Genomic DNA, 25,785 nt, shown 5'->3' with positions numbered 1-25,785 from the left:
CAAGAGAAAATTTCAGTGGTCTAAAGTGTGCTTTTACTGAATCTTACACTGTCAGCTTACCTAATAAATTACCTTTGGGACACTACACTATAAAAGTCTTAAAATCAATAAGACCCCTGGGAGAAAAACCAGTTGCAAGTTTTGAAGTGTACTTTATTCTGAATGAGAATACCAAATAAAACTGGACAGAGGCTGGCAATCTGAAGCTGTGTAAGAACAAATAGGTAGTGACTTAAACTGTACTTAAGGCTGGATGTATGAATATTTTTGTGTTGGTGATTGCAATTTGCAAAATTCTTCTTGATAAAGATTACAGCTTCAGTGTGGATTTTGTTCCAGTTGTGCCAGAACAATTGTGGGTCACAAGGTGTGTTAGCACCTACAAAAGTCACCTCCAGTCAGTGTTCTGAGTCAGCTATTTGGCTCTGAGACAACGCCCAGCTGCAGGATATTAAACTCAGTGAATAGTAGTGCTTGCTATTGGCTTTGGTCTTCATACAGGCTCGAACCTTTCTTGGATCAGGGCTGACTGATGTGGCAATGTGCTCAAGAAGGATGTAGTTAGGGCTGAAAGGTGTCTTTGGCTGGACAATGATAGCTCAACATCAGGGCTAATTAACTGGAACCATATCTGACTTCTTAAAATGGTAATTCTGCTTGCTTCAGCTGAAGTTGTGGACTTCCAAGGAAATTGAAAGAGTGCTTGGTAAATCAGTACTGACTGGGCACACCACTATGGTGGTTAATTACCAAGATAAGTCTTCATAGAATACCAAAATCTTCTCTGCTGGTGATGCTTTTACAGTGTGTCAAATAGCAGAAGATGTCCCTGAAGAAGCACAAATACAGGCTGGGCAGAGAATGGATTGAGATCAGGCCTGAGGAGGAGGACTTGGGAGGTGATGGTTGATGAGAAGCTCAACATGAGCAGGCCCAGGAGGCCAACCATATCCTGGGCTGCATCAAAAGCAGCATGGCCAGCAGGTCAAGGAGGTGATGTTGCCCCTTTACTCTTGTGAGACCCCACCTGCAGTACTGCATCCAGCTCTGGGGCCCCCAACATAAGAAGGACATGGAGCTGTTGTAGCAAGTCCAGAGAAGGGCCACGAAGATGATCAGAGGGCTGGAGTACCTCTGAGAGAGTTGGGGCTCTTCAGCCTGGAGAAGAGAAGGCTCCAGGGAGACCTTCTAGCAGTCTTCCACTACCTGAAGGGGGCCTACAGGAAAGCTGGAGAGGGACTTTTTACAAGGGCAAGTAGTGACAGGACGAGGGGGAATGGTTTTAAACTGAAAGAGGGTAGGTTTAGATTAGATGAGAGACACTGGACCAGGTTGCCCAGAGAAGCTGTGGCTGCCCCCTCCCTGGCAGTGTTTAAGGCCAGACTGGATGAGGCTTTGAGCAACCTGGTCTAGTGGAAAGGTGTCCCTGCCTGTGGCAGGGGTGTTGGAACTAGATGATCTTTAAGGTCCCTTCCAACCCAAACCATTCTATGATATCAAGATAACTGTAGTGGTTTTATAGACTGTTTCTTTTACTACACGCAGATTGTCATCTTCTTTAATATTAGAGCCAGTAGTGGACCTCCTTTCAGGTGTTTTGGGCCCAGCAGAAGTGCAAATGATGAGACACCTTGAACAAAACAACCTGTAGTAAATCTGGACCTGTCAGGAGCCTGACACATCTCTGAGCTAGGTTGCTTTACTCCAGATTGATCCAGGTATTCTACTGATATAGCAGCCTCTCAGAAAGGTCAGTTTTCATTTTCCTCTCTATAGGGTTCCACCTGAGTGCAACAGGTCAGCTTTTCTTGCTCCTTAGCTATACCTTCTGAAGGAAAATAATGTACAGAAGTGTAGAGCCGTCTAACCTGAGCCATGGCATGTTGACCTGCAGCTGCTTCCATGCATCTGGGAAGTTCCACACTGTGACACCACAGTCTTGTTTCTAGAAGGCCATTTCAGAGCTCGAGAAACTAGTGCTTAGCCTCGGTGGAAGAGTAAATTTCTATCTGTTGCATCTTGCATTCATTACCTTGGTTGATAAGGAGGAAGAAAGTGTCCTTCCAAGGAGTGCTGGATCAATTACATCTTCTCAACTTTTGACTAAATAGAGTTTTCAAGCTCTCTTTCTAGCTTCTTAAAGTCTTTTTGAATTACGGCTTTGTGGAATGGTTGTTTTCACAGTTCTTAAAACACAGCAAATCTTCCGGTATTGAGGAAAACTTGAGATCCATTAGTAACTGTTAAAATTCATCTTGATACAAGTTTCAAAAATACTGTGTTTGTTCAGCTTCTGCTAGGTTTCCGTTCGCTCCATAAAAACTGAATATGTGGTGAATGTTTTGCTGCTAAGAAAGCATATGTGATCACGTACCTTGTGTGCGAAACTGTGACATAACTAAAGTTTATCAAGATTTTTTTCAGTACGCTGAATGCATGAGGGAGGAGGTCTGTTACGAACTTCATTACGAGCAAGTGTTCATGCAGCTTTGTATTCATGTAAATGGAAATGTATTCCTGTATCACACGTTGTCATCTTGTTGCTGTTGTAGTTGAGTTAATCCATTCTCACCATCTTCAGTTGCTCTCCTTTTCTCAGAGAGGTGGTTCACTGAACTGTTACCATTAGGTCAGTTGCGTCTTTTGCTTGAATTTGTTTCACATCTACTCTTTCACTGTAGTGCCAAAACTTCTATTGTCCTTCTCTATTTGGTAAACTCACTCCCAGAAAAGAAACCATATATTCTTATTGGCAAACTTTTCTGAGGGCTGAAGGTCTGAATTGAAGGTATTTGTATTGCAAAACTGAGTCCCTGACCCCTTCCTCATTTTGGGAAGTGGTAGGGATTCAATTAAGCAATCTGTTCTGCAGTGGCTATATGCTCTTCTGTAAACTTACCTTCAAAATGTTTCAACCCTCTAAGCATGCCCCTACTCCGACCTTCAGAAGTAACGTTATCCGATATGTAAACCACATGCGTGACCCTGTAAACTCGTAGGAGACTGGTTAATATCAAAGCAAAGGCAAAACCTACATAAAGGCGTTTACTTGAGGTATTGAAAATATTTTGGTGGAGGAGGGGATGGTGCAGCTGAAGAGCTGAAGCATGGCAGTAATTGTAGGTATAGTTAGAGTTCTTTTTAGGCAGTTAATGCCATCCACTGCTATGTATTTGCTACTCACTTGTTAGCATTGGAATTGATACATGTAATACTCTGTTCTGAGATTGAGGTTTGGTTTCTAAATCTGAATCCACAGACTCAGTCAGCATTAGGCAGCTTGTACTTTTCAACAGGGGCAATAAAGAGCCAAAATATTTGTTCAAGAATGCCTCTGTATTTCATTTTTTTCCAGATTATGAATGTCCTTGTTGTCAGGCAGTGGACTAAGTGGCTTTTTCAGTCATGTATTACAGAACATGCTTGTGAGATATAGAAGGGTCGTTTCTCTGCTTTCTGATGTTTCTTGTTTGCACAGCATTGGTGCATGTGTAGCATTTGAAGAGTTCACTAAGTTGTGGAATAGAAAACTCTGGAAAAGCTGCCTCTTTGAAGACACATTTTGGTGGATTAATTGTTAAGATAAATGTCTAAACTGGACACTCTAAAACTTCCTTAAATAATGGGTGTTTCTCATAGGCTTGGAAATCTGATCAGACTTTCCAGAAAAGTTCAAATGCTTAGGAAGCAGGACTTGCATTTTCTGGCGTTTTGAGGAGAAAGTTGAATGTGCAAAAAATCAAGCGTACATCTAGTGGTGTGGTTCTGTGTGCAGAATCCACTGTGATCAGTTGGATTACACTCAGAGTCGCTTTCCTAAAAAATCTAGATTTTTCACTGTTGTTTGGTCATTCTGTAGAAGTTGTTGGAGCAAAGACTAATGTAATTAGTTGTTGGAGCAAAGACAGAGTAATTTTCAGTAATCTGGGATTAATTCCCACTTCCTTCTCTGGCTTTTGTTGATTGTGTGATTTATTGATGGATCTTGTGGGTCCTGAAAATTAAATCATGTGGTGTTCTTAGTTTGCCTTTCCCTCACATACCCGTTAGTTGCATTTTTCTTATGGAACTCAAGAAATCTGGCAACACAGCTTCTGAAAATTTGTTTTGACTTCACATCGCTTCAGTTTTCTTGATTCCTAATAAATTAATAATTCTTACTGTCATGCTACCTCCCTCCAAGTAAACATCAGTCTTCAATAAAAGTGAAAATCAGAAAAAAATAAAGGGCATACACTGGTAGGTTGGTATAGTTACACTAATTTGAAACTTGATTTTTAGATCTCATGCTTGAATCCACATGTCAGACTGTTGGTGGCTTATTCTTAAATAATTTGAAATCAGATTTTTGGGGGTAGTGTCTTGTGTTTGTCTTGCAGCAGCACTCCAGTGAACTGATATGTCAGGGCAGTGGTTCTTAAGTATGTTTTCAGCCTCTGTAAAACGTAGGAGGGACCTTGAAAAGGCTACCTTGTTATGAAATGAACTTTTCATAGTCCTACTGAAGGTATTGATTTCTGAAACTTATGGTAATATTTGAAACTCTTTCATTAATTTATCTGACCTAGATGAATCTAATGACTATTTAATTGTTCTTCCACTTTTCATTTCTTTTAGCTGGGATGTGAGAACAAACATAAGAAGAACTGTTGAAACTTGATTATCTCCTGGTTTTGGAAAAGTCTAATGTGTTTAACTCATCACTTTACGTGATTTGACAGGAAAAACTGTTCATTGGCCGCAGATGAGTACTACTAAGAGGCTTTCTGACATTTGTGTTGAATTATGGAGAGATAGTAAAAATCAGGCTTATGATGACACCAGTTCCATTTGAGGTTGCTTTTGTCCTAGGCAACAATTACTTTGTTGACTGTGGGTTGCTGCAGTTTGCAAAACAATTGCTTAACCATCATAAGTAACATAATTCTTTAAAATATTAAACAAAGATGGAAAAGAGCCAGTAATTCAACATCAGAAAAATCTTTTCTTTTGTCAAAGCTGTAACTCTTAATTTTTTTCAATCATCACTCCTCCCTGAGAAGAAGGGGAGCAGAAATGCCCTGTACAGTGCACCTTTTCTACTTCCCACCAGAAGGTGATGAATCCAGTGTGCAAAACCCAACGGGAGCCCTGCTCTGGTGAGCCCCAGGCGTGTACTTAACATAGGAGATTGTTATTGGAACTAAATTATTTTGCCATTTTTATTTTTAGGTTTGCTGGCATGGGTAATCTCATTAAGGTGCTAACCAGGGACATAGACCACAATGCAGCACATTTTTTCTTGGATTTTGAAAGTAAGTCTCTCGGCCCTTCACAGCTGGTGCATTTAAAATGGTAACAGTAGGGTTGCTTATACCTGCTGCAGTGAAGGCTAGGGGACTCAGTTGCAAATCTGCAATTTTGAAAAAGAGTTGCATGTGGGTTTTCTGTTCCTTTTTTTTTTTTCTTTTTTTTTGCCCCTCCAGTAGTAGCCAAGCCACCATCATGCTGCTGTGTAAATTTTCTTCGTGCTTAGCCATTTTGGGTCTCTGTGGTCAGTGATGTCCATCCATCTGCCTGCAAATCAAGTAATCATAAAATGAAAAATTCTGTCAGTATGCCTTAGTAATCTGTGCTGAGCAGTTGTTCACTGTTATCCTGTCTTATACAAGAGTGAGTACTAAATCATTCCTGATCTTGGTTTGGTCATTCACGGTGCAGTTAATGTGCATTTCTTTCATCCAAAAGTCCAAAGTGGAATTGTCTGAGCTTCACAAATGTTTGGGCAACTTGTGTAAAAGATCAGTGCCATACTTGTGTTACCATTTTCTGCACACTGAAATGATGTCTCTTGATGCAATTTTCTATAATGGCGTTCTGACAAAATTATAAGGGCTGAGAAAATTAAAGCTCTTACCTTCTGTTGTCCCATCAGGTAAAAATCTGTAGCATGGCTGCCATGTCAATGTCTGCAAATATGGTACTTAGCCCTCAATGTGGTACTCCTGCTCAGGACACTGGTGCTGGGGTGTACCGGGACAGAATTAGTCAGTGGTGATGCCTTCCGTTGGAGTTCTGCCCCCTTGCTGAAGGGGTGACTGTGAAGATGTTGGTGATATAGTCACTTCTTACAGGAAAGCTGCATTGCATCTCTGGGATCACCAGCTGTATGTCCTGGAGGGAGGGGTCTCCCTCTGTCTGTCAGGGCGGCAGCCTGAAGGATGGGTTCGTGCCTGATGGAACTCTCTGGTCTTCTTTCCCCCACCACTTCAATCAACTATATTTGGGCTGTTCCTTCTTATAAAAAGAAAATTTTCTTTTCTCTCATTCTTGTCTTGGCAGGTACCTTAACATGGGGAACCTTCTAAAAGTATTGACATGCACAGACCTTGAGCAGGGGCCAAATTTTTTCCTTGATTTTGAAAGTGAGAAAATGATTTTGTATATCTATTACTCTTTGCCTGCAGTAGACTGCATTTGTCATGTACTAAATGTATGTTTTCACTTTGCCATGCTTCTAACAGCTTTGCATGCCTGAGCTATGGATAATTGTTCAGCAGACTTTTGTAGAAAGCAATAATCTGTTTGAAAATAACCTCAGTTTCTAAAACATAAAATCTTTTTTTCAGGGAGGGCTTTCAAATTTTATTTTACTGTTGGAATCTGATATGGTTCTTGTTTTAAACCAAAAATCTGTTTGGTTTTAATCAAAACTTTAAAAAGAATTTGAGTTATTTGAAGACTTACTGAAATTGCAAGGAGATATATGCACCTTAAAGGAAGGACTGAATATGAAACCTGATTCCCTTTTCTTCCAGTGTGCCAATGCACACAGAGTAATGCTGCAGGTACAGATTGGCTCACAACAGCTATTCATAGCTCTCCATCATCATCACCATGTTAAAGGTGTATATGTGAACCTTATTCGTTTTGGCATTGAGATTTGACAGTTAACCTCATCCGTCCTTAAAAGGGGAGCTCAGAGAGACAAAATTGCTTTTGAAAAGAAGAGGAGACATATAGCTCGTCTAATCAATGCCAAGCGTTCTGGAAGGTTCACATATTGTTGGTATTTCTTGCTTTTAGTTTTTGTTGCATGATATAATATAGCCTAAGAATGGCAGGTAAGTGTTGTTGGCTGCTGCTATGCATGTTTAATTACTTTCTTTTGGGATACGCTATTGCTTTAGCCAGCTGCACAGCATAAAAAAGGAAACTAATGTTCAAGTGCGTTTTGACCATGTAACAAAGTACAATGGGATAGCATAGCAAAAATTGATGAAGTACTATGATATGGATAATTTGAGATTCCTTATATCTTTTTTCTTCCCCAAATTATTTTTCAGTTGTGTTTGATGAAACAATAGCAATTATAGCAAAATTGGTTATGTTAGTTCTAATGTGAAAGTGAATGCTTGGAGAAATATATTTTTGCTTCAGTGACTTTTAAAGTTGTATCTTCTCTAAACCTTTATCCTGTACTGTTGATTTTACCAATTGTCTCTTCTGAATATATTGTTCTTGGAAGACGATATCCATGTGAATTATTCATAAAGGGAAGATAATCAAGGGCTGTGTTCAAAAATCAGAAAGCAAAACTGTTGTTAAAAACCACTTCAAATCTCACTTATCATCAGAATAGGCACAACTTAGTGAAGTAGGGAGAACTGATATGGGAGAATACTGGAGTTGTGAAGCTCCAGATTAATCTGCAAATACTGACCATTTGATTGGACTAAATTAAATACAAGTTAGCTGGATACAAGAGACATCATTCTAAAATCAATTGCAATAAAAATTGCTGCTATTTTTTAAAAAAATACTGATTCTTTAGCTATCACTTTTGTTTTAAAGTGCATGTTTTGAGCATGAACAAGATTTGGCATGAGAGTAAGCAGGTTGCTGACATGAAATGTTTACATATGCAGTCAAATTAAGTGACTTATATTATGGCTGAATTGTTAGACTGTTCTTTATTCATTTTGGACCCTGTCCTGCGTTTGTTTCTGCTGCTGTACTGTGTATCCATGCTTCTTTCTACTCTGTTTCAGATAGCTTGCCTTGACAGGATCTTGGCTTTGACACAGTCAAGATCTTTCTTCAAGACTTGGCACTTAATCTTGTGATACTTAACGTTGTGTTTTTATGTGGAAGAGCAAGTAAGCTCTGTATTAAAAACAAATTTGCCAATTCTATGTTACGCCTGGCCCAGTAATACACAGTTTGAAGTCTTTTGTTCTTAAATCCATATATATCTTTGGAGTGAGCAGACTAGTTGAACATTTCTTGCACAATACCATAAAGAGCTAAAAATCTAATGTCCGTAAAGCTTTATAGGGATAAAAATTACAAATTTATAAAGGTTTTAGACTGGTTTCTAAGATTTCCACACCCCCTACCCAGATATTTATCTTGGTGCTAGATTCCAGTGGTTTGTGTGACTGACTATCAGAATACATGCAAAAAATGTTCTGATAAATGATATAATGGGCTCTTGGCTTATCCTTGCCTTAACACCGCTTAAGCTTATGTTTTCTTTGGTCATTCACCTTACCTACTTGAAACAAATAGTTGTCTTAAGTATTCTACTAAACTCTGCAGTGCCACTTCAACGTGAGCAGAGGAAAACGCACAGCTTTGTAAGGACAATATTGTTAACATAAAACAGCCACCTACAACGTGGGAAACTTAGAGCTCAGCTTTTACATTTGTGTCATTACTGTCACAGTGCAAATCCTTTCCAAATTTACTTATTTGAATAGTAGCTAAAATGCAGAGTACTTTGGATTGCAGATGGTGATCTCAAGCTAGCACTGAAAGTATTCTGCATTACCTCCAAAGAACTTGGCTAGGTTTCAGAGGAGCCACAAAGATTGCATTCTCCATAGTAATGATGATAGAGATGAATAAATTATTTCATCTCCAGCGGTCTGGGATTTTTCTCTCCCTTGCTTGTGAGTTTTGTCCCAGCCAGTTTCAGATGACTTGATGTGTTTTTCTCTGGGAAAAATCTCAGTTTAAATAGTGTTTGCTGTGTAGTATAAACTTTTAACCCCAAATTTCTCTCCCTACTAGTTCTGTAGGCTAGCCAAATATTTTTTTAAATAGTCACTAAATGTGTGTGTTCCCTGCATGCAATATGTTGTCATACTTCCATAGCATTTAGTTCACATAACAGCGTTCGTATATTGTTTCAAGTCTACTCTTTTGTCTTTAATACGTTATCGTGTGAGCTTTCTGAACTCTAAATGTATATTGCATATAGTGTAGTAACGTTCTGATTAAATTAAAATTAATTTAAAGATGAACTGCCCATTTACTTGAGAGACCTCAGTTTTCACTTTTCTTGCTATTGGATTAAAAATGGGAAAGTTGCCCTGAATAATGAGAGGTCGGCTCCCTTGACGACAATATCAAACCTCAGAACATTTCAATGGGCTGTGCTATGCTTACTGTATTTGTTCTTTCTATGGAGAATGTTGCCAGGTAAAGGCAAAGCCTTGTCATAAAGCTGTAGCAGGACCTTACATCCATGGAAGGGGAAAGGGAAATCCCAGAAATTGTAATCCTCCTTCATGCTGCTGTTTGGATGCCTGGCATTGCTGGTTGCTTTTTCTTAGTTGTCAAGACTAACTCCAGAAGTACAACTCCCTTTCCTCCTCTGTGCGCTCCACATTGAGGAAAACAAGTTCCACGTTTAGTGATTCTCAAGTGAAAGTCCCATAGCTTGGGTCCTCAGGCACATACTGATACATGGGGATGTCACCTCCATCTATTCAAGATCACACCAGTGCTTAGGAATAGGAACCTTTCCCTCTTTCTCCATCTGTGATGGGTGTTCAGAATACAGTGCCCTCACCAGCACCGATAAGCAAATAAACCGTTTGCTCAGCCAGCCGGCACTAGGGCTTGAGTATTTTCTATATTGTGCCTTTTAGATCTATCCTAATACATTCTAAATGTATTGTGAATATAAAAGAATTTAGGTTTACTTTTTAAATGTGAGCTCTTTTCTAGGTGCAGCAGAATTATAAATGGGTGAGGAACTTAGCTGGGACAAATCAGATTTACAGCTTGCTTCTATTGGAGAGGGCTAGGTGCACCAAAATTAAATACATACCAAAAGAAATAATGCAGTGCCTTTTGGATTTTAAAACATGTATATTTATAAGTTTGTTATTATCAAAAAAACAAGCAAAAAACCCCCCCCCAAAAACACCACCCCAACAAATGAAGTATAAGTGACTGTTTTAGGTGTCCTGGAACATTTTAGGGAAATGAAATACAGCAGTTGTCTGATTACATCCTAAGTGAAACTCACTAACAGAGGTGTTGAAGGTGTTGACTTCCATAGCCAGCTGTTCAGAAGACCGCTTAATTTGCGTCTGGAAGATGATTTTTGTTTCTAAACTTGGAAGGTCGTAGTACTACATCTATTCTGCTTGTCGGTGGGTTTTGAAATGAGGAGGAGGAGTTCTTATGGGCCTTTCTGCTGTGGCCCCCCCATGTTAAAAAATGAACTCTCCGTACTAGAGAGGGTAAATTAAAAATGGCATGAAAAATTAAATAGGCAAGAGATGTGCTCAGTGTGAGACAATCCAAGTGGCAAGTCTTGATTGCATTATTTAACAACACAATCTAGAATGCTACAGAGCTTCACGTTTCAGTCTGTATTTCACTATAGCATTTCATGTTTGTGCATGAACTGCTGCCAGTCAGCTGGTGCTTACCTGTCTGCTCTTTTCCCTCATTTTTTTGTCTTCATTTCTTATAGCAGTCTTCAGCAGCTTTCAAAATTATGAACGTGACGTTTGTGATGATCTGAAAAGCACTGTCCGCTTTTACTCGATGCCTAATCAATGTGGTGCTCTTATACTTTTTTTCTGAAAGGAGTGACCAGCTTTTTTTTACCCGTGCTAATCCTTGATGGTTCTCAAAATATCACAGTTAATCTGTTGCAAGGTCTATATATCGGCATATTTGCTAATAATGCCCACTATCTATGCATTAAACCATAAAAATAATAAGTATTATGCAAAAATCACAGCAAAATCCAGACAGGCAATGCATGTGAAACTGATTTTCTCCTAATAGAAACTTCATTTTCTAATGTTTTTTTCTACTGTGTAACACTAGTATATTGTGATTTTTTTTTTTTTTTTCTTTTTAATGTAAGTATGTACCTAACTTCCATCACTGTTAATGGGAATTATACATATGGATTGTGGAAAAAGCACTTTTAAAAAGACATTTTCCAGACTCTTGAAACTGCACAAAATCATGAGGATATATTGTCCGTAGATAGCTTTTGTTTGTCCCCATAAAAAAGGATCTATTGTTAATACCCTGACTTTTGGCACTGGAAATCCTGCATTAAAATATCCTGATACTTATTTCATAACATGCTTTGCTCATGTAATCAGAGAAGTGGGTTTATTTTTCCCTTTAAGAGCTTCAGTAACAGCTTCAGTAACTAGCTATTTTTTTATGTCAGTCTAAAGGGAACTAACCTTATAGCTTCCATCAGAATTTTAAAAGAAAAATTGATCTCATACCAGGTAAAACAGATCTGAGATATTTCTACTAGGTGATTATTTTTAAAGGTTAAAGCCTTTTGTTGATTCTTCTCAAAACATACTTCTTATTGAATGACATTTCTTTAAACATGTGTATGTAGCTTTTTTGAAATGGTGATCAAATATACTTTTGGCTAATTATAGAAAAACTGGGGTACAGCATATATCCTTAAAGAGGGGTGAGGGGGGAAAAAAAGAGAACAAGTTCATGCTAGATATTTTTGTTCTCAACTCTGATTTTGCAATGAGTGCAATAAAGAATATGTTTTGAGAATTAAATATATTTAGAAGTAAAAGTTACGGTTTCTTTCCCAACCAGTAAAAGAGGAGGCAGGGAACATGGAAAATAATCTGATGTAATGTTTCTAGATAACAATAGGCATGAACACCTACTGTAATATCCATAGTGAGTGTGTCTTTTGAGCGCTTACCTAAATCTCTTCCACTGGGCTTGTACTGTGCCCTAAGTTAAGATTGATACGATAGTCACAAAGACGGCTTGTCAAGATTTCTTCCCCTAACTTAATTTTAAATAAGTCAGGAAGGGTAGATTCCATGTGGATTTTTGGGATGCTAAATGAAGCTAAAAGACTACTAAAATGAATGCAGTTACTTTCTTGGAGTTCCTCATACATTGTAGTAGCTCTTCAGAGAATGAAAGTTCTTGATGAGTTGCTGCATGAAGAATTTGTCCCATAGGTGATGGTGTGCCTATTGAATTCCATATTGTTGTTAAAAAAAAAAAATATATATATTTAATATGTTCTACTGTTTAGATGCCCAACCTACAGAATCTGAAAAGGAAATTTATAATCAGGTGAATGTAGTGTTAAAGGATGCAGAAGGAATACTGGAAGACTTGCAGTCATATAGAGGAGCTGGCCATGAAATACGAGAGGTGAGCTAGAGCGTTACGATTGTGCACAACCTGTGGTTGTTCATTGTCTGATCCTAACAAATACTGCTGGATTTTAACTTTGCTTGCAGGAGCTGTTTTGGCAGAGCATGTTGTCTATTAAAATTGCTGTCTTGAATTTCTGCTCTGGAATGTTCCTTTTTAACAGTGAAACAGATGTCTCTTGTTTCAATAATATTAATGCACATATGTAATAGCAAAAGATGCTTCTCAAACTTGTTATGGAATTGTTGCTATTGATTTTTCTTTATATTCCCACACAATCTCTTCTTGAGTTAGTGATGAATTTGGAAAGAGCGTGGTGTGACTACAATACAATATTGAGTAGTGTCGACATCTTTTTGTACGCTAATTGGAGAAGTCTGATGTGTGGTAATCCTAACACAAGACATCTCACTTTCAATCCCTTTTAATTGGCGTTTATTTACTAAAGTAGATGTTTGGAACAGAAGCAAAGTTTCTTTACAGCATGTTACTCCATTTTTCCTTTACCTTTGAGAAAGAGTGCTATAAATACTCTCTCAGCCTTCTTTCTCAGATGCAGCAATGGGGTTACTTTGTTCCTAAAGTGAGGAATTACTGTAACATACTCTGAAGAAATCCTAGTACATAGGAGGAGTGTCTGTTCACTCTAGTGAATTTGAGATACTCAGAGCCATTCAGCTTTAAAGTACCATGAGTTTTTATTCAGTCTCTGTTGAATTCAAAAGGTAGGTTTAAAGGAGGGTGACTGTGTTGCATAAAACCCTTAGGAGGGGAGATAGCTTATATGTTCTTCAAGGAAGGAGCATGTTCAGGGAGAGGCTGCAGGATCTGGCAGGAATGTGAGTCTCAGCAGTGAAGCCTGCAGCTCCCATGGAGAAGGAAGAGAGATGCTTCTGAGAGGAGCTAGATGTCACAGGAGGGAAACTTCCTAGGCACCAGAGAGGAGTGAGCTGCAACTTGCAGCCCAGGGTTGACTGAAACAGATTTTGGAATCAAGGAGCTGACTGTGAAGATGCAGCAGGAGAGTTATGAGCATTTTTATTCCTGCTTTCTTAGTAATTTTCAGTTGCTGTGTAGTCTAGATTCTATCTTAAAAGCCTGGAGAGACTGAATTTAAGGCTTCGTCTGTCTGGGAAGCTTACTGTAAAGGCGAGGTCTATGCATATATATACCTCAAAGCTCTGGTATATACCATATTTTGGTGGTGTTTTATGTTGCCGATTATGCTTAAATGTTCCTACTGTAATATTTAGCCTGAATTTCACAGCAAATTTGTTTGATGTTTTTCTTCACAAATTTAGAAATTGGTGATAGATACCAACAGTAGGACGAGGCTTTGATCGCTAAACTTTTTTGCTTGGAGGTACCTCAATAAAGTTGTTAATTTTAATTAACTAGATCTGGTTATGTAAATTTTCTCATTTGAGTAGCTTTATTTTTAGCAATTTCTTCATACTCTCTCCAAGTTGTTTTCCTATTCAGGATACTTATTTTCAAGACAAGTGTTTAGAGCTTTTTGGAACAGACATGGGTTAGTACAGGCTTGTCTCTCAACTGGAAACTTCTCAGTAGGTAGAATTTTTAATTACTAGTTCCTCAAACGATTGACCTGCATAGATATTTTTTTTTTTTTGTAGTAGTGTATCCGTTATTCTTAATTTAAGCATACTTTTTTCCTCTTTTTTTTTTTCTGATTTAAGGCAATACAGCATCCCAACGATGAGAAGCTGCAAGAGAAGGCATGGGGTGCAGTTGTTCCACTAGTAGGCAAACTAAAGAAATTCTATGAATTTTCTCAAAGACTAGGTAAGTGGAACCAAGTATTAACTTGGGGTTTTTTGTCTTCATTAATTAGTACATTCAGCATATTCAGATGTGATGTGGCAACCCCTTGTTAGTAGATAAAAGCTCATATTGCATAGATCCCCTTCCGTACACTGGATTGGATCTTATTTATATCTGCGTACTATCTTGCATGTTGAAAGCAAACTTGCTTCAGTGGATACCTGAGAGAGGAGAGAGAGAGAGAATGGGAGCATACTTGTCATCATCTTTCTCTACCTCTTTAGTAATTCTGGAAAGCACTAACAAACTGATTGTTTTGAAAATTAGCAGACTAATTCATCAGGATTGAATTCTGTTAATGTTTCTGATACCAAGAGTAATTAAAACTGTATTATTCCCCCCCAAACACCAGAAATAATTTGGTCTGTGGAAATGCCTAATCGACGTGGTTCATGCATGTGCAATACTTAAGATGGCACTTTGTGCCTCTTAAAAAACCCACTTGTCTGATGTTGTGTCTAAGCTGATAAAACCTATTAGACTTGATTTGTTTTTTTTCACAAACTACCTGACTTTTAGACAGAGTTACTGGCATAGCTCATGAAAAAATTAGCTCAAAAAAAGGAAGCTTTTTGCAGGCAAGTTCTGCTTTGTTAAAGAGGTGAGGTATTTTTCTCAAGAAGACAAGCAGGAAGTTGGATTATAAGTTTATCTTAAATAAAACATGACTTTTGCTGATAAGTGTGTACCTCTTGAATTCTGTGTTATCTTAAAGGCTGTAGCCTGCTAACACAGGTTATTGAAATGTTTTACACAGATGTTGCAGACAAAGCTTGAATAAAACTTTTCAAGAAGTTTTTTCATGGCTGATCAGACCTAGTCTTTACAGCAGGTTTTAAGTAAAGACAGTAACAGTGACACATAGAAGCAATTCATCAAGGCCTGTTATTATTAACTACCATGTATTTTGGCAGGTGTCTGTTTTAAGTCTAGCATGCAGAATATCAGTCAATAGAGGTACAAGCAGCAGATGCAGTTGTATATTGCAAAATACTCTCTTCTCATTTAAGAGGCAGGATTGCGAGGTCTGTTGGGAGCCCTGACAAGCACTCCATATTCACCAACGCAACACCTGGAGCGAGAGCAGGCTCTTGCTAAGCAGTTTGCAGAAATTCTTCACTTTACACTCCGATTTGATGAGCTCAAGGTAAGAACTTGTTGTAATTCTGTAAGCACAAAGGCTAGCAAAAAGAAAACAAGTCTATTTACTGAATCAATCTGGGTTGTGTTTTGTTCTAGTATGGGGCATGCAGTAGATACTCATATCTGCTGTGCGTGGCTTTTTTGCATGGCGTAGAGTTAGCTTAAACTGGAAAGCAGACGAAATACCATGCTAGCTTTAGGCAGTTATTATGTTTCAGTTCATATTAATCATGTTTCTTCATCTGAATTTGGCATATCTCTTGGGATAATGCTGCTGATGATTTTAGTATGTGCACACCCAGAGTATAGCTATTTTCCTGCTGATTTGCAAAGAACTAAGCTGAAATGATATTAATTTGCTGATCTGATCCTTGGAGTCAAACTAGCAAAGCCATTTTTTTTCAACCTACTAATTCCAAACTCCTATTCAGGAGGCTACTTCTTTTCTTATTCTTGTTAGATCTTGTTCTGAAAAATCTGAGAATTTAACCAGAAAGCTTTATGTTCTACATATCGCTTCCCAACATGTCACAGGCCTTTTTCCTTCAGAAGGGTGAATATTTTCTCGTTCTTGATCTTACATTTTTATGAAAACTTGTTCTTACATTTTTCCTGAGTTTGTCACAACTCTTTTGCTTCCATATCTATATAGATGACAAATCCTGCTATACAGAATGACTTCAGCTACTATAGAAGAACTCTGAGCCGTATGAGGATTAACAATGTCCCAGTAGGTAACCTTTGGATGAGATAAAATGTTGTCTTACACTACCACCTGTCTTTTTCATGTACGGAACAACTGCATTCTTTTTGCCATCTGTTTTATAGGCAGAGGGAGAAAATGAAGTAAATAATGAGCTGGCAAACAGAATGTCTTTATTTTATGCTGAAGCAACGCCAATGTTGAAAACCTTAAGTGACGCTACAACAAAGTTTGTGTCAGAGGTAAGAATATAAATTTATGGCTTGGATAGTGTATTTCAAAGCACTGCAGAGCCAGACATCATTTTGGAACACAAAACTCTTCTACCAGGCTTAATCTGGCATCTAGAAATCAAACTTGTTTTTTGGACCCTCAAGAAACATGAAGTATCTTTCTCAGGTGCTGTAGAGGTTAGAGTAAGTTCAGCTAGCCACCCTGTGGTTGTGTCACAGAAGGTTAATGGATAGCGTTACAACATCGGTAGTGATAGCTTTCCTCAGCAGGGGAGGTGGGAGAGGTAAGTGTGTTGCCTGCATTTTGGTGGTGTTTTAGAGCAGAAGCTTCAGAAAATTGAAAGGGAAACAGCTTGATTCTCTGTGCTTGAAATAGGGAAGAGAATTGAAATGTAGCTTCCGTTTCTTCTCCCAAGACATTTTTATTTTGCTCTGTGAAGTCAAGTATACTTACATTATTGCAGAAGAGGGGAGGAATCTGAACTGGAAAAGTATTCCAACATTTTGACACATACCTATTTATCCTTAACTACCTAAATAAATATTAGTGATAAAATCCAGTCACTACACGTTTTGTGCTTGGCTTCTGATAGCTCTGATGATTTTTGTCTTACATGCAAAGAGTGCACAGTATTTCTAAATAAAAAATAATTGTACATTACGTGATTAATACAAACATACATTTATTTTTTAATATTTTTTCCTAAGTTCTGCTTTACCCTTGCAATGCCTTGAGAAAAATGGCCTCTTATTTTACATGTCTGAGGTGTTTGTCTGCAACAATTTTAAGTCTTATTGTTGCAGCAGAGGCAGGTATTTGGCTATAGAAATTTCTGTCTTTAAAGAGCAGGTTAGATGATTCCTTTAAAACTTCCCAAAAGTCAATAGTGTCAGTGGTGTATTTCTTTAACTACAAACAAGCAAGCAAAACCCATGTGGTAGACTTTGTACTTTAAGTCGCTAATCTTTATTGTAACGTTATTAAAATCCAGGGCAAGGCTAGCTGACTTACCATAGTGGTGTTGATGGTTTTAACTCCTCCACATTGCCATGCCAGCAGATCATTGATTTGCTTTAGGTTTTGTAGTACAATATTTCACAATAATTGAATTGGAAACTGTTTATCTTCTTCTGCAGAATAAAAATTTACCAATAGAGAATACTACAGATTGCTTAAGCACCATGGCTAGTGTGTGCAGGGTCATGCTGGAAACCCCGTGAGTATAAGCACTGCTTGTATTGTGTATGAATCATCTCTGTATTTACGACATGACTTTTGATGCATAAGGTGAAAGAAATATAATTGGGCTAATTAGGAGCTATGGTGTTTCCTTTTTACCAACTTAGTTTTTAACCTCTATGTGAAACTAACTTGTCTCATTTTGCTAGCCATGCAAATCATGCGGTCTGCTTTTCTGAACCTATTAATACTTAAAAATAGAATGACTGTGAAAGCTAGACAACCTCTTGGCACTCTTTGTAAATGGTTTTCTCATGTATAATTCAGGAAAATATACTTTTTTTTTGAGCATGATTGCCTAGGGCCTTCTGAAAGAGGGGCTGTGGGCAGTGTGTTGGATGGTACCTCCTTGCAAGCTGGCTGGGCTGATGGCTGTAACAAAATTACAGCACCCCTGTCTGGGGAATTAGGAGGTGACTTTTAGGTGTAAAGGCAGTCCATTGTCTGCTGTAAATTTGAGAGGCACTGGGAGTGTGAACAAAAAGTCAAACTAAACTTTGGTTTTTTTATCTGGTTCTTCTGGGATCTAAATAGTTTCCTATTGGTAAAATACTCAGGCATGAGGTGTGTCTTACTTTCTGTCCAAATACTGCAGTACATTTGTTTTGGAGCACATTAAGAGCTCCAAACATTTATATTCTTGTCCTGCTTTGGAATGGTCTGTCCCATTCAAGAAAGTGGTTAAGCATGGTTCATTAAGCTTGCTTTTTTTTTTTTTCCCTTTTTTTTTTCCCCCGCAAGTCAGAAGTTTGGGTTTCGTATATATTAGAGGGTGGCAGGGAAAAGGGTAGGAAGCACTGTGAAAGCAAAGTTAGTATGTATTGTTTTAATCTTTTTCTTTTTTTTTTCTGAAAAAAATAATATACATATACTTGAAATGGTGTAGCAGTAGGGTGCTATCTTAGTTTTGAGAATCTTTATTAATCTTCAGATAACTCTAAGCAGTGGTCTGACTTGTAGGCAGGTCATTGAAAAGAAAAAGGAAAACTCTCAAAAGCTTGTAGGGTTGGTGGGTTTTTGGGTTTTGGTTTGGTTTTTATTTTTTCTCTGTAGATTTATAGCAGGATTTTTCTCTCTAATCTTATTTCGGGGGTTACTAGTATGTGCTCTTATCTTGTGTTTGGTAGATAATAATCTGTGCTTTTAAATTACAGTGAATACAGGAGCAGGTTTACAAATGAGGAAACAGTATCATTCTGTCTGAGGGTAATGGTGGGTGTCATCATACTCTATGACCACGTGCATCCAGTGGGCGCTTTTGCCAAAACTTCAAAAATCGATGTAAGTTTTTTTGTTACTAAATAATCTCTTGAGTATTTAAATTGTGCGTAGGCTCCTTTTCTGTCCTCTGGGTTTTAGTAGCAGATGTACACTTTAGATTAATGCTAAATGGATAGTGGTAGCTGTTAGCAAACCATATACATAAGTAGTGAGAAATACAAACTAGGCCTTCAGACACATAAATGATCATTGTTAGATCGTGAAAAATCTGTTTTGATGGAACTCAGGTAGCATCAGTGGTTGCGTTGAAACATCCGAATCAGAATGACTGGAAATAGCAACGGCATCTAGCTCGTTCCTCACTGTCTAATAAAAAGCTAAGTTCGTCATCCACCAGTCTTCAAGTCTGTGACTTTCTGCTGCTGTTTGGTAATAAGTCTGTGGAATACCTGCTGTTACTGTATGCTGCTTTGTGGTTATTTCAGATGGACTGTTGTCACGGTTTAAAGCTGGGCTGGCGATTAAACCTGCGGCAGATGCCCTCTGTTATCCCCCCCCCTCCCCCCAGAGGGAAAGGGAAAGGGAAAAGGGAGAGAGACTTCTGGGTTGGAAAATTAAAACAGTTTTAATAAACTATAATAATGAAAAAAAAGTATAATAATAATAATAAAAATAATCAAATATATACAAATATATATACAAAACCAAGATTGAGCTCCCCTGAAGTCAGCCACGTCACCACCGGCACTGCAGGGCAGGCTCCGGGAAGGCCCAGCCTGGGCCTAGCGATGGTCGAGAGCTGGATTCAGGAACGCACGGATCGGGATCGGGGGCAGCAGGAAAACAGACGGAGTCCTCCCTGGACACCGGCCATAGCAGAAAAAGGGGCGAGACCCTCGTGATCCCCCCACTTTATACCGAGAATGACGTGTATGGGATGGAATACCCTCGTTGGTCAATTTTGGGTCACCTGCCCTGTCTGCTCCCCACTGCAGCTGCGACCCCCCCCTTCGGCTCTTCACTCGTAAGCAATGAGGAATTCAGCAGTGACCTTGGTTTCTCTCAAGAATAAGTACAGCAAGAGCCTTTCTGCACAACATCCCTACCAGTGCCCCAGTGATAACTACAAACTTCGAGCGTTATCAGTCCTGGAAGCAGACACTGTCTGCAAAAACATGCAGTTAGTTAGAGGAGACTTAGCTGAAAGTAAAAATCACTGAAAGGAAAAATCGGTCTGGTTTAGGCCAAACCAGGACATTCCACCCCTTATTCCATACCATTCACGTCATACTCAGATCACCACTAACTTTTCATTTTAAAATATATACAGATAACATTAGTTTATGATTCATCTCTATACAAAAAAAAAAGTTCATCAAGTTCATTTAGTTCAGGATTGTGGGTTTCCATCTGGCTAAGAGTCTCCCAGGGTAGGAGAGATGATATGAGCTTTGTCACAGTTCGTGCCCACGGGTTGCAGGTTAAAGATGTCAGTCTCGAGGAGGTTACTGGACGCCACTTGCAGCTAGCTCCGGTCTCATCACCACTGCTTCAACCTGAAAGACACTTATGAACACTGTTAGTATTATGCAGCAATTAACATCATGCAGTTCAGAATTAAGTATTCTCACCCAAGATCAGATCACCTTCAGGGACACATCGGACTCCACCATCCTGCAGCATCACCCACCAAGTACATCCAGGTCCTTGAGCAAAAGCAATCCCATGAATGGGTTTACCTTTGCCCCACAAGGCATTTGCCACCATCCATGAGTCAGTATAAAGATACAGCCTTGGCCACTTTTCTCGTTCAGCAATGTCTAAAGCCAGCTGGATGGCTTTTACCTCTGCAAATTGACTTGATTCACCTTGTCCTTCTGTGGCTTCTGTGACTCGTCGTATGGGACTCCATACAGCAGCTTTCCACTTCCGATGCTTTCCTACAAGACGGCAGGATCCATCGGTGAACAGGGCATACTGCTTCTCATCCTCTGGTAGTTCATTATATGGTGGGGCTTCTTCAGCACGTGTCACCTCCTTTTCTGGTGGCATTCCGAAGTCTTTGCCTTCTGGCCAGTCCATGATCACTTCTAAGATTCCTGGGCGATTAGGGTTTCCTATTCGAGCCCTCTGTGTAATTAATGCAATCCATTTACTCCATGTAGCATCAGTTGCATGATGAGTAGTAGGAACCTTACCCTTGAACATCCAGCCTAGTACTGGTAATCGGGGTGCCAGGAGAAGTTGTGCTTCAGTACCAATTACCTCTGAGGCAGCTCTAACTCCTTCATATGCTGCCAGTATCTCTTTTTCAGTTGGGGTGTAATTGGCCTCAGAGCCCTTGTATCCTCGACTCCAAAATCCTAGGGGTCGACCTCGAGTCTCCCCTGGCACTTTCTGCCAGAGGCTCCAGGTAGGACCATTGTCCCCAGCTGAGGTGTAGAGCACATTTTTAACATCTTGTCCCATACGGACTGGTCCAAGGGCTACTGCATGCACAATTTCTTGTTTAATCTGTTCAAAAGCCTGTTGTTGTTCAGGGCCCCACTGAAAATCATTTTTCTTTCTGGTCACCTGATAAAGAGGGCGTACAATCTGGCTGTAATCTGGAATATGCATTCTCCAGAAACCCACAACGCCTAAGAAGGCTTGTGTTTCCTTTTTGTTAGTTGGTGGGGACATGGCTGTTATTTTGTTGATCACCTCTATCGGGATCTGGCGACGCCCATCTTGCCATTTAATCCCTAAAAACTGGATCTCCCGGGCAGGCCCCTTGACCTTGCCTCTTTTTATGGCAAAACCAGCTTGCAGAAGAATTTGAATTATTTTCTCCCCTTTGTCAAAAACTTCTGCTGCTGTATCACCCCATACAATGATGTCATCAATATATTGCAAATGTTCTGGAGCTCCACCCTCTTCTAGTGCAGTCTGGATCAGTCCGTGGCAAATAGTAGGACTGTGTTTCCACCCCTGGGGCAGTCGATTCCAGGTGTACTGGATACCTCTCCAGGTAAAAGCAAACTGTGGCCTGCACTTTGGTGCCAAGGGAATAGAGAAAAATGCATTAGCAATGTCTATAGTGGCGTACCACTTGGCTGCCTTTGACTCCAGTTCGTATTGAAGTTCTAGCATGTCTGGCACAGCAGCACTCAGAGGTGGTGTAACTTCATTTAGGCCACGATAGTCCACAGTTAATCTCCATTCTCCATTAGACTTTTGCACTGGCCATATAGGACTATTAAAGGGTGAGCGAGTCTTGCTAATCACTCCTTGATTTTCTAATTGTCTAATCAGTTTATGAATGGGGATCAGGGAGTCTCGATTGGTGCGATATTGTCGTCGGTGCACCGTGGCAGTAGCAATTGGCACCTGTTGTTCTTCAACTTTCAGCAACCCCACAACAGAAGGATCCTCTGAGAGGCCAGGCAAGGTAGACAGCTGTAGAGACTGAGGACATTGTATTAGCTACAGAGTTTGTCATTATTTCACTGGCTGAATGTAATCCATCTTAGTGGATTTATGATAAACAAAGATCTTTGTTTACAGTTCCTTTTTCTAAGCAGAGTTCGTTTTTCGATAAAGCAGAGCTTGATGTCAAAGTTGCATTGTCTAAAGATATGCAGATTTTTAAGTAGCTAAGCCATTCTGTCATGGGAAAATGTAATACTGAAAGCTTAATTCCTTTCTAATATCAAGAAAATGTCTTTACACTGCTGCAATTTTTAAATACTTTTTTTTTCTCTCTGACAAACTGAATATAAAACACTTCTGTAAACTTCAAGGTATTAGCATGAAAGAAACTGTATAATTTTTTTGACTCCTAGATGAAAGGATGCATCAAAGTTCTTAAAGACCAGCCTCCTAACAGTGTAGAAGGCCTTCTAAATGCTCTCAGGTACTCTTATTCTTTTATTTGAAATATTTTAATGTGAATTTTCCTAAATTGTCCAGGGCATTTCCTTCAGCAACAAGGTATTCAGTCAGCATTGCAGGTAAAAGGTGACTATGGTTATTGCAGGCTTCTTTTCCAATGTGTCTCGAGACAGGGATGCATGAAGAAGCTACTGTGTTTTAAAAGCTAGGTTGTAAACTTGCAGTTGTTCATTCTAAGATAACTTTTTGCGTGCTTGAACTGCGTGCAGGTTAAGAACAAGTCTGTAGAGGTAAGTGTGACAGAGTAGACATTGTACCTGAAGTTAAAACTGATAAGAAGGTATAATACATACTAAAAGGTAAGTAGAAGTTAACTGGGATCACGTCTACTGACTGAACTACCAAACAAGCAAATAAGCACCTGCAGCGTGCACACTGTGACTTGTGCCAGCTTACCAAAGAAACAGCTGGATTAGCTGGCATTGACCATGTCGTCAGGTCTGTGTGGTTTGACCATGGCTTAATGATTTTATTTATTATTAGTAGAATGTAAGAGTAGTTTCATGTGTTTTTTGTTTCGCAGATAGCTTCAGACGTGTAAGGCAGATAGTTGTTTGGTGTGTAACTAGAAATTGTTCCTCTTTCACAAAGTATTTATAGGGGGATACTTAAGGCAAGAGTCTCAATGTTTTTGCTGTAGAATAGAAGAGACAAGAAGTTGCCACATTAATTAGGGAGGTAAAGAAAAATGAATAATTCTGTATAGAAACCTAAAAACTGCTAATTTGGGTCACAAAGCTGTATCTGTAGTCAGTAACATGTTCTTCATGTGGGCATCCAGCATCAGAGGAGTGCCAAGAAGTGCCAAAATATGATAGGCAGATGAAGGCTTCATTCTTGTCCTTACTTGAGAAAATATCATATTGCTTTGGTAACAGTTAACTGTAACTGGGTATTGTTATTCATGCACTCACTTTGAAATGTGGAAGCGTTAGTTTGTCTTGCTTGAAAGTATGCAGTTATGCTCTGGTTTTCTTACTTTCTTTTAAAACAAGAGATGACTAAGTTCTTTGTAGTGATTTAAAAATGTGCTAATGTCCTAGAGAATTTTGAAGAGGGACAGCGCTGGAATAAACACGTGTATAGACTTCAGTTTTAGCAGCACAGTTACTGAACTAAACAGAAAATTAGGCTGAAAAGCGATGGAATACATTCTCATTGAGGGATCTTAGAAAGGTTTGGTCACTGGAAGTTTTGAAGAGAAGTTTCTGAAGCTATATTCTAGTTGAAGATGTTTCCTATGAACCGAGACCTCAGAGTTAGTCTTATTGATAATTACCTGTCACAAGAGGTAACATGAGTTTACTACAAATGGCCTATGAGCACGAAAGCCAACATCCAGCTGAGACTTACTTTTCACTCCCCTTGGTGCAAGGCTGTTGGGTTGTAGTTCTGCTTGATGATAGCGTGTTCTGATCAGAATGTCTGATTTGTGTACTTGGTAACCGTGGAGCGGGTGATGGTCAGTGGCTGAGGGTTTTACTATGGTACAGTCAGGTTGAGTCATAAGCAAAGAAATCACGTATTTGTTAAGCCAAAGCAAAATAGCATCTATGCTCTTCTCAACTTGATTTTTATTTCTGTGTTTAGGTACACAACAAAGCATTTGAATGATGAGACTACCTCCAAGCAAATTAAGTCCATGTTGCAATAACAGTTACCTGGAATTCGCACCTGCTGTAGACAGACAGTATTCTGCAATGACTGAGATGCACAGATTTTTTTTTCTAGTGATTGCAACTACTATCTCGTTCATTCTTGCTTTTTATTTTCTCTCTTCCTGTTTACCCTTTTTTTTAATCACTTTCTTGTTCTTAAGTAAGCTCAGACTTCTTTTCTGTGCCAAATCAATGAAAATTATCAATTCTGGAAAGTATTTCTACTTTTCAGAATAGCCATCCTAAGTGGCAGCTAATTATGCGTTGCATTTGGATTTCTCTGTACTGGGGAAAGATTTGTGACTTGAACTAAATATTTTTAAACTTGTGTTTTTTTCTTTTTTTGAAAAACTAATATTTAATATTGCTTCTTCTGCATGGCAAGACTGCCTACTTCTGCTATTTAAAGATCCCTTGATGACTTCATTTTCTATTGCAGCTTATTTTCATGTGCAACCATGAGAAAACTAAAAGCAGATTTGTTTAAATTAACTGTGTTTGTACAAAATGGTACCCAACACAAAGGTTTTTTTAAATGAGTAAAAACTGTTTTGTTTAAAAGTTACGTTTGCATTTTGACTCATTTTTGTAAGGATGTATGTTGTATGTTTAACCTTTAATAACTAACGTTCAACTGTGGTGTGTGCGTAGCAAAATTACGTATGCATGTTCATGTCAAATGATTGGCTGTGGATAAGATAATAAAATCAGCTTTCATTTTTCTAAGTGTGGTTTGATTTACCAGTATTTTGAGTGAGATGTCTTCGTGCTCTTTGGATTTTTACAAAAAAATAAATTTATAAATTTTATATAGTGCCAGCTCTGCTGTTTCATTACCAGTAAACACTAGTCTAATCCACTGATTTCAGCCTAGCGTCTTTCAGCGTTCTTGCTCTCCACTCTGTGCTGCTTCCCTGTCCCCAGAAATACTACTCATACAGGGTTTGGGGGGAAGGACTTTGTGCAACCCATGTAGGTCCCAGTGGACATTGCTGAAGAGCCTGCATCTTGGCCCCCCATGTTCACATGTCAAATAAGGCTGCCAGTCTGGCTCCTTTCGTACCAGTGGTGGGGAGATTAACTTGCCTCGCTCTGCACTGGCTTGTACTCTTGTGGATCTAGGTATTTTGAACAATCTCAGCATACTAAATAACGTTTCCTGGTTGGCTAGCATTTTATTGCAAAAAGTGTTAAGCTTTGACAGGATGGTGAAGAAAACAAAGCTTTTCTGGGAGGGGAAGAATTGAAGGGGAAAGCAAGAATTGAGAATTACTAGAAAGAACATCTCTGGGAAATGACATGTTTTGCATCGATGAGCAAACATTAGTGCGTCTCATGTGCGTGGTACTGTTG

General features: G+C 39.0%; 1 protein-coding gene across 1 annotated transcript in view; it reads left to right on the top strand.

Annotated features, from left to right (window-relative positions):
* Window positions 1-25,241, top strand: part of CYRIB (CYFIP related Rac1 interactor B) — an 83,050-nt gene extending 57,809 nt beyond the window's left edge. Inside the window, exons 4-13 of the mRNA XM_068396060.1 lie at window positions 6,322-6,404; window positions 12,332-12,453; window positions 14,157-14,262; window positions 15,312-15,448; window positions 16,097-16,174; window positions 16,273-16,389; window positions 17,518-17,597; window positions 18,775-18,901; window positions 22,666-22,736; window positions 24,365-25,241. Coding sequence (XP_068252161.1) covers window positions 6,332-6,404; window positions 12,332-12,453; window positions 14,157-14,262; window positions 15,312-15,448; window positions 16,097-16,174; window positions 16,273-16,389; window positions 17,518-17,597; window positions 18,775-18,901; window positions 22,666-22,736; window positions 24,365-24,428 — 975 coding nt within the window. The 5' untranslated portion in view covers window positions 6,322-6,331 and the 3' untranslated portion in view covers window positions 24,429-25,241. The remainder of the gene's footprint in view (window positions 1-6,321; window positions 6,405-12,331; window positions 12,454-14,156; window positions 14,263-15,311; window positions 15,449-16,096; window positions 16,175-16,272; window positions 16,390-17,517; window positions 17,598-18,774; window positions 18,902-22,665; window positions 22,737-24,364) is intronic.
* Window positions 25,242-25,785: the final 544 nt, after the last annotated feature.

This window comes from Nyctibius grandis, chromosome 3 (assembly GCF_013368605.1).
Source record: "Nyctibius grandis isolate bNycGra1 chromosome 3, bNycGra1.pri, whole genome shotgun sequence".
In the NCBI taxonomy this organism is placed as follows: domain Eukaryota; kingdom Metazoa; phylum Chordata; class Aves; order Nyctibiiformes; family Nyctibiidae; genus Nyctibius; species Nyctibius grandis.
Note: the sequence above shows the minus strand (reverse complement) of the source record. Positions and strands in the feature narration are given on the sequence as shown.